This window comes from Hirsutella rhossiliensis (assembly GCF_020360975.1).
Source record: "Hirsutella rhossiliensis strain HR02 chromosome Unknown scaffold00001, whole genome shotgun sequence".
NCBI lineage: Eukaryota > Fungi > Ascomycota > Sordariomycetes > Hypocreales > Ophiocordycipitaceae > Hirsutella > Hirsutella rhossiliensis.
In genome coordinates, this window is record NW_025408667.1 from 6,165,165 (window position 1) to 6,173,504 (window position 8,340).

At 64.2% G+C, this 8,340-nt stretch overlaps 2 protein-coding genes across 2 annotated transcripts; one reads left to right on the forward strand and one right to left on the reverse strand.

Annotated features, from left to right (window-relative positions):
- Nucleotides 1-469: 469 nt before the first annotated feature.
- HRG_00769 (uncharacterized protein) lies at nucleotides 470-898 on the reverse strand (the record flags this gene model as incomplete). The annotated part of the gene is made up of 1 exon (XM_044859240.1): nucleotides 470-898. The coding sequence occupies one exon, from the start codon at nucleotides 896-898 to the stop codon at nucleotides 470-472; it is 429 nt and encodes a 142-aa protein (XP_044725640.1).
- Nucleotides 899-2,612: 1,714 nt separating this feature from the next.
- HRG_00770 (PIF1 protein) lies at nucleotides 2,613-8,175 on the forward strand (the record flags this gene model as incomplete). Its single annotated transcript, XM_044859241.1, has 12 exons — nucleotides 2,613-2,713; nucleotides 2,918-3,119; nucleotides 3,205-3,557; nucleotides 3,947-4,601; nucleotides 4,665-4,831; nucleotides 4,939-5,631; nucleotides 5,685-5,726; nucleotides 5,797-6,085; nucleotides 6,131-6,368; nucleotides 6,430-6,737; nucleotides 6,914-7,015; nucleotides 7,102-8,175. The coding sequence occupies 12 exons, from the start codon at nucleotides 2,613-2,615 to the stop codon at nucleotides 8,173-8,175; spliced, it is 4,224 nt and encodes a 1,407-aa protein (XP_044725641.1).
- Between the last annotated feature and the right edge of the window lie 165 nt (nucleotides 8,176-8,340).

Here is an 8,340-nt window from a genome sequence, read left to right on the forward strand (position 1 = left end):
GGAACCGCGGGGGAGAAGGGAGGGGGTCTGTCCCGGACAAGCACTGCCGCGTTGTCCCCGAGTTATAAAGACTATAAGGTTGCTGGAGACAGACCGCTGGTAGGAAGAATGGCGATACGGCGGAACGCCATCGCCGGGAAGCAAGGCAATCCCAGCGTATATCGCGAGCGAAAGCTTCCCTATCCATCGTACGGTTGCAGAGCCTAGCCGTCAAGAAAGCACCAGCATGGGGGAGAATCCTAGCCGCGAGGCTAGGTTGGTGGCAAGAGGTGCGAAATAGCGACGGTGGCAGCGGCCGCTGCTGCGACGAGGAGCATTACGGCGGGGAGACTGAGTGCAACGGACGAAGGGCCGAAGCGGGCCTCGGACCATGAAAGCCAAGCTAATACGGTACCTAGGTTCCGGCCTATCGAAGCCAAGCAGGCAACGCTGGCTGAGGAGGCCTCACGAAGAGAACAAGCAGAGGCACTCAAAAGAGCGTTGCCCAAGGGAAGTCGGCGAGGCGGTTGGCCGCGGGAAAGACGACGCACGTCAATGGCGCCTCCTCGAAGGGAGGGCGGGCGCGACGCTCAGAAGCGATAAACGCGCGTGATAGGTGTCCAAGCATAGAAGCAGACGCTGCCACAATAGGGTCGGTAGTTGCTGAGCCGGCTAGGCGGGGTCTTACGCCGTCCGTTGGCGCTGTGTTGGAGGGAGCGGCCGACAACCTCGTACCGCAGCGGCACACGTTGGCGAAGGAGATGAGGGCTAGGAGTGGCGAGAGGCGCACCAGGCATAGTTGCTCTGCAAGCACCACCCGCCCCAGGGTCTTGGTTGGGCGAAACGAATGCCTAAGCGGCAGGGGATCTTCCGTCGCGGCCGGAGGTGGCCACGAGATCGTTCGGCCTGGGCAACTCATCGGTGGCGTACGGATGACTCTGAAGGGTCTTGTTAGGCGGACAACTGGTGCCGGGGAACAGAGGAGGGGGAGACCGACAAGCAGGATGGGATTTCGGCTGGGAGAGGCGAGCCTGCAGTCGCCCCGGCCCATCCAGCCCAAAGGGATCAGGACGTGGCCGGGCACAATCGTCCTTCTGGCGAGGCCGGGTCGTGCATCGGGGCAGCGGCCGCTGCTACGAGGAGGAATACTGCGAAGGCGAGACCGAGCGCGACGGACGAAGGACCGAAGCGGGCGTTGGGCCGCGAAAGTCAAGCGGGCCCGGCACCTGGGTTGCGGCCTATCGAGGCGAAGCAAGCGCCGATGTCCGGGGAGGTCTCAGGAGGAGAGCAAGCGGAAGCACCCGAAAGAGCGTCGCCTCAGGGAAGTCGGCGAGGCAGTCGGTCGCGAAAAAATACGGCGCGCGTTGATGGTGCCTCTGGGGCAGCGCGACGTTTAACAAGATCTCGGCCAGAGGACGTAAGCCAGCGCTTGCCGCAACAACCCATCCAGCCGAAAGGGTCAGGGCGCGGCCGGACACATAGCTCCACCGGACGAGGGCGGGTCTAACGTCCGGGTCGTGGAGGGCGTCCAGAGGGGCACGACTAGAAAGCGAAGGGGTGGTGCGCAGACGAGGCCCAGGGGCCCCGACGGACACCAAGCCGCCCAGGAGCACAGGATCGGCCGGCAACCAGTGTCGGGGTTTCGTCTCGAGTTGTCAGGAGCGCCTTAGGGTCGGCCGGCAATCAGGGTCGGGACCTCGCCCAGAGTAGTCGTCAGGGAGTACGTCGTTCAGCCGATCCAACCGAAAGAGATGGAAGAGGGAGCCGGAGATACACACTCATCCGGACGGTTGCCACCACGGCCATCAGGGGAGGCAGCGGCGGGAGAACAAGACCGGCCGAGGCGAGACGAGGCTGCGGCAAGATCTTCGCGGCCAGCGGAACAGAGAAAGAGGAACCGGCAACCCGACCGAGACGAGCCACTGACGAAACGTACTCGAGGCGGCCAATCTAGGAGGTGGGGATGGAGCAGGAGATGTGCAGTCATCCGGACGGCTGCCACCACGGCCACCACGCCAGGCAGGACGGAATCGGCCGGCAACCAGGGTCGGGATCTCGTCTCGAGTTGTCGGGGAGTCCCTCGTTCGGCCAATCCAACCTAGAGAAATAGAAGATGGGACAGGAGATTTGCAGCGATGCGGACGCCAGGCGGGACCGGGTCGGCCGGCAACCAGTGTCGGGACTTGGCCCGGAGTCGTCAGGGCATCCCCCCTCCAGCCAATCGAAGCTAGAGAGATGGAGGATGGAGCCGGATATTTGCAGTCATCCGGACAGTTGACACCACGGCCATCACGTCAGGCGGCGGCGGGAGAACAAGATCGGCCGAGGCGAGACGAGGCAGCGGCAATATCTGCGCAGCCCGTGGAACAGAGAAAGAGGAACCGCCTGCCCGACCGAGACCAGCCCCAGGCGAAACGTAGTCGAGGCGGCCATCGGAGGCAGAGGAGCCGTGAGTCACAGGCGGAGGATTTGGCCGGCGTCTTACGTCACCTTGGGAGGAATTCGCCGCGAAGGAGAGGCTGTCCAACGAGCAAACGTGGTGCACACCAGTGCCGCACGAGAGGAAGGTATCAACGGTGCGGAGCTTCTACCGGGCGTTCCACGACGTGGACACGCTGCCGATACGGACGTGCATGCTGTGCTACCGGAAGCGCACGAGAAAAGAGCTGAGGGAGGTGGCATGGGACCAGTGGTTGTCAAGTCCTATCCCTAAGGCTGGGTGGTCGCCATTTGCGTGCCGGAGTTGCTTCCGCGAGGGCGAGCCTGTCCCGGTTTGCGCAGAGTGTTCTCGACGCTTGGCGTGCGGTGTGCTGTCGCCAGCGGCGCAGCTTCATAGACGTCTCGGTTGTGAGCACACGTTCCCGGATGAGCTCAAGGGCCTGACGCCGGTGGAGGAGAAGCTGATCGCGCTGAACTCGTGCTACGGATTCGTAACCAGGTACAACGTCTCAGGCGGCCAGAAGCAGACGCTAAGGTATCCCAAGCACGTCAAGGGCCACATCACGGTGTTCCCAAACAACGTACAAGAGCTGGCGACGGACGTGCTGCCGCACCCTCTCTTCCAGGTAATGGACGAGATCCACGTCTCGTGGCAGGGGGCGCTAAGGCCGACACCGAGCGATCTGTCGAGTCTCCTATCGGTGAGGCGGCGAGTCGTCGAGAGAGCCCTTGTCTGGTTGAAGAGGAACAACCCCCACTACGCCGCGATCGAGATCGACGCGGCAGAGATGGAGCTGGGGAGACCCGGCCCACGGGGTGCCGCCGTTGGTGTACGAGCGCCTGGAGCGGAACGAGCCGTCGGCGTGGGAGAAGACGCGGACGGCGCACGTCGCCGCCCACGGAGCGGGCCATGGACGACGAGGGGCGGTGGAGATCGAAGAAGTCCTCGCCATGCTCAACCAAGGGGAAAGCACGACGAGTCGCGAGGCCGGCGAGCCAGAGGCAAGCGAGGTGGACGAGGTGCGTGGTCAGAGCTGCGGCGAGGCCGATGATAATGCGAAGACGGTCAACGAGGTGACCTCGTCAGGGATGTTTGCGTTGGACGGACCGCCCGACGTGGCCGACGTCGACAAGCTGCGGTTCGCATGCGATTCCGTTCGCCAAGGCGCAGCCGACGACGGTACGGGCCCGAGGACGTGGGTCGAATCCTCGGCAAGGGGCAGCCGGGGCACGTCGATGGTCCTGAACCAAAAGCTTTTCTTCGCAAAGACCTTTCCCACGCTATTACCATTCGGTGTCGGAGGGCCGCGGCCGGTCGAGGAAGCAAGCTCGCAGTTGGGCAGAGGCTCGGTCAACACGCGCGCGGCGGCGGAGGCGGGGCGCAGGACCTCCTGTCATCCCGGAACATGAGCCTTCGTACGTGGGCCGACACGGTGTTGCGACGCCACGGCGGCCGGTTCGCGACGCACCACATCTTCGCATTCCTCGTCTTCAACATGGGCGTGCGGTCGAGGAACCGCCGCGTCAGCATGCTGAGCGTGACGAGGAAGAACTTCCGCAAGGTGGAGCGCATCGTACGGTCGCTGACCGCAGACGGGTTAGCGGCAGCTAGAGCCGAGCTGGAGAGCACAGGCAAGACGACCGACGACGGCGTGAAAGAGCTTCTCAGGAGCCTCTCGCTCTATGGCTATCGTCAGCCCATGTCGAGAGAGCTCCGTCTCAGTATGCGGCACAAGATCCTGGCGCTCATCGTCCGCTACGGCGTGCCTGCGATCTGGTTCACGATCAACCCAAACGACATCACGAACCCGGTGAAGCTCCGACTGGCAGCGTACCGCACGCGCGACCCTGAGGCGGCCGAGGAGTTCCTGCGGAGCCTCGATATGTCGTTCAAACGGGTGAGGCTGTCCGTCTCCGACCCGATGAGCTCAGCCATGTTCTTCCACCGGGAGATGACGCTGTTCTTCGAGCATTACGTAAATGCAGGGGAGTCGGTGTTCGGGCGCATCGGCCACTACTACGGTGCCGTGGAGACCAACGAACGAGGATCCCTTCACGTCCACGGGCTGCTCTGGTTACACGGAAACGCGCACCTGAGCTCCATGCTTTCCGACGCCCACGGGGAGGAGCAGGCGGCGTACCGTGAGCGAATCATCCGCTATGTCGATAGCGTCTTCTGTGAGGTAGGTAACAGCAAGGGCGTTGCTGTCATGGGCCGAGAAGACGCAGGCTGACGCGGAAGGCAGGACTTGGACCAGGAAGGCTTCTGCGCCGTGCAGGCGGAGCGTTCGGTGACGTCTGACGTCTCATCCCTGCTGGACAGTGCCGAGCAGTTCTCGGCCGGATTCGAAGAGGAAGCCAACTTCTGCGCCGGCGCGACGCAGATCCACACCCACAGCCCGACATGCGTCAAGTACTCCTGGGCAACAAGGGGCGAAGGGCGACCTCTGTCGCTTCAAGGCGCCATGGAAGCTGGTCGAGGAGACGACGCTCACAGGACGGCGTGCTGCGGATCCGCAGGACGCATCCCATGGTGAATCGGTGGAACAAGGCCATCGCCGTGGGGCTCCGCCACAACCACGACATCTCCTTCATAGCGACGCAGCGGAAGACCATGGCTCTCGTCTATTACGTGACGAATTACGCGACCAAGGTAGAGGACCCGACGTGGAAGCGCGTCGCCGCGGCCGCGGAACTGCTGCCCGTCGTCGCAGCAGGTGGCCAGCCGGGTGCCAGGGAGGATGCCGGAAATGGCGTCGTCGGCGGCGACGACGGAACCAAGAATAATAAGACGCGGCAGTTTCTGATGAGAGTGGCGAACAGGATATTCACGGAGCGCGCCCTGTCGCAAGTCGAGGTCGTCGCCCATCTCCTGGGATACCCGAGCGAGTTCACGAGCAGCAGCGCCTGGGCGTACCTGAACGTGTCGGTGCTCTACTGGCACGTCTCCAGGCGCTGGCGACACCTTCGGCAGGAGAGCGGCACCGCGGTCGCAGACGTGTCCGTGGACGAGTCGGTCGCCGTGGAGGAAGCAGGCGAGAGGATCAGCTTCGCCGAGGCGTACCATCATCGCGGACACGTCCTACGAGGCTTGTGCCTATATGACTATGTTTCGCTCGTCAGGCTCCAACGCGTCGGCAAGGACGGGTGCTCCGGTGCCTGGGGAGAGGTGCCTTCGAGAGCGGCTGGGTGGCCGGCAAAGACTGGGTGCAGGTATTGAGGCGGCCAGGAAAGCACGCCGTCGTCTGCCTTGACGGCCACCTTAGCAAGGATTTCGAGCAAGACGACGAGGAACAATGCCACCGCCGGTAAGTAGGTGCGGTGGATGGCCGGTCGAAAAGCGGTCCCAACGCGCGGTGACTAACCGTGCCGCTACAGAGCAGCCGTGCAGCATCTTGCCCTATTCGCGCCGTGGGAGACCTTTCTTAGCGAAGAGCGAGGCGACATCAACGAGATATGGAGGCGCGCACGAGAGCGGCTTCCGCCAAGAACCTCGTGCCTCGTCGATAACGTTCAACTACTCCGGCGGTCCGCCGAGGACGCAAAGCGAGACGCCAAGCAATGGGCAGCGTCGTCCGGCGACGGGGATCCGGCCGGCGCACCTGGCGATTGGGGAGGATGGGGAGGGGCCGGGCGAGGCGGACCGCGAGGCGGGATCCGCGTACCAGTCCGACAACGTCGGAAACGCAACGCGACTGATCGATGTCGTTAGAAGCGCGACCGGCGCGAACCAGATCACGGCGGGGTCGCGGGAGCTTTCGGGAATGATGCAGCAGCTCTCCGCTTCCAGCAATCAGCGCTAGCCTCGACGGCCGAGCTCCGGGCCACCGTCGTGACCGAACGGGTGGGGGCACATCAACATGCCCGGGCAGGTGTTCCCGGGGCTGCAGTGCCGCCGCAGGATCAGGTCAAGGCCATCAAGTCGCAGCAGACATGCGCCTCCAGAGAGGGTGAAGATGATCCAGGGCATACAAAGCATGGCCCCGGCCCACGGTACCGATCGCGGCGCAGCGGAGCGGAGCGTGCTCGCCGGCTTCGGGGAGGAAGACGTCCAGGTGACGCGAGTGGAAACCGAGGAGAGGGCAGGTAACGCGGAGGCCGGCATGGAAGTCCGCCTCGGCCCATCCACCTCCTTTCACGAGGCCGGGAAAGACTTGACAAGACGATTGACGCTAAACAAGAAGCAGGCGATTGCCTTCTCCATAATATGCCGCCACCTGGACTCGATGCGGCAAGGAGACGGAGGCGACGTCAGCCAGCTCTGTCAGTTCGTCGGCGGCGAGGGCGGCACCGGCAAGTCGCGCGTCATCGAAGCACTCGTGGGCCTCTTCGCCGCGAAGGACCTCTCGCATCGCCTGCTGATCACGGCGACGTCGGGGACCGCCGCCGCGCGGGTCAACGGCATCACCATCCACTCGGCCTGCGGCTTCACCAGGACCAAGGGCCGGGCGCGAACACGGCGAGGGACGTCGACGGCGTGCGGTTGCCGAGGCAGGCGGAGCGGTTCGTCAACGGCCAGTCTCGGATGGACTGGCAGGATAAGGACATGCTCGTCATCGACGAGGTGAGCATGCTCGGCGCGCGGACGCTGCACGCCGTCAACGAGCGGATCTGCCAGCTGCGGGGATCGCAGCGGGACTTCGGCGGATCCCCATCGTCCTCTTCTGCGGGGACTTCCACCAGTTCCGCCCGGTCCAGGAGAGGTCGATCCTGCTGCCGAGCGCGGCCGTCTCGTGGGACGAGGACAACTCGTTCAGGGCCGAGCAGCGCCACCAGCACGACAAGGCGCACGCGCTGTGGAGGCGGTTCACGACGGCCGTCATGCTGGACGAGCAGATGCGCGCCGCCGGCGACCCGGAGCTGCAGCGGCTGCTGAAGCGGATCCGCGGGGGCGTGCAGGACCACACGGACCTGGATCTCCTCAACTCGAGGTGCCACCGGGAAGGCAGGCGGATCCCGTGGGAGACGGGCATCACCGTGGTGACGCCGCTCAACAGGAATCGGTGGAACCTCAACATGGAGGCGAGCCTGGCGTTCCAGATCCAGCAGCGGTCGACGGTGCGCATCTTCCTCTCCGAGCACAAGTGGAAGGACGGCCTGCCGACCGAGGAAGAGGCCATCATGATGCTGAACCAGGGCGACGACAGCGCGATCCCGGTGCCGGCCGTCTTCATGTTCGTGCCGGGGATGCCGGTCGTCGTGAACCACAACACCCACCAGGGGCTGAAGCTGGTGAACGGTGCTAGCTACACGGCGGTGGAGGTCATCGTCGACAAGGCGCACCCGGGGCATCGGATCTCGGCCGACATGACGATCCACTTCGGGCCGCCGGCGGCGATAATACTGGGGTCGAAGACGACCAAGGACTTCCACTTCGTCGGGATGCCGCCCGGCACGATCCTGCTGACGCCCATGAGCGTCAGGATCCAGTGTCAACGGAAGCGACCGTGGCAGCAGAACGACGTCAGCCGAAAGGGCCTGCCGTGCGCCGCCGCTTTCGCGTGCACGGATTACAAGGTGCAGGGGGGGACGCTGGAGCGCGTGGCGCTCGAGCTGCGGGGGACGAGGACGACAAACGTCGGCGGACGCGCCGTCCCGTCGCAGTGCGACCCGTACAGCCTATACGTGCAGCTGTCACGGTGCCCGACGCTGGACGGCATCATGCTCGTGTCGAAAGTGCGAGAGAGACCTAGTGGGAAACCGGGTCCCCGGGGAGATGACCGCCGCACAAGCGAGGCTGGAGGAACTGAGCGATAGAACTGTTCGGGAAGCGATGTGCAACAGGCTCGGTGAGAGCGGGGACAGAGACGGTGAGCAGTAGGTAACTTAACCCAAGAGGGCGCGACACCAATAACTTAGCTATGCCCCACCCCGACCCTTGCAAGGACTTCATTACTAATGGGAAAATTGGGTCGGGGCGAC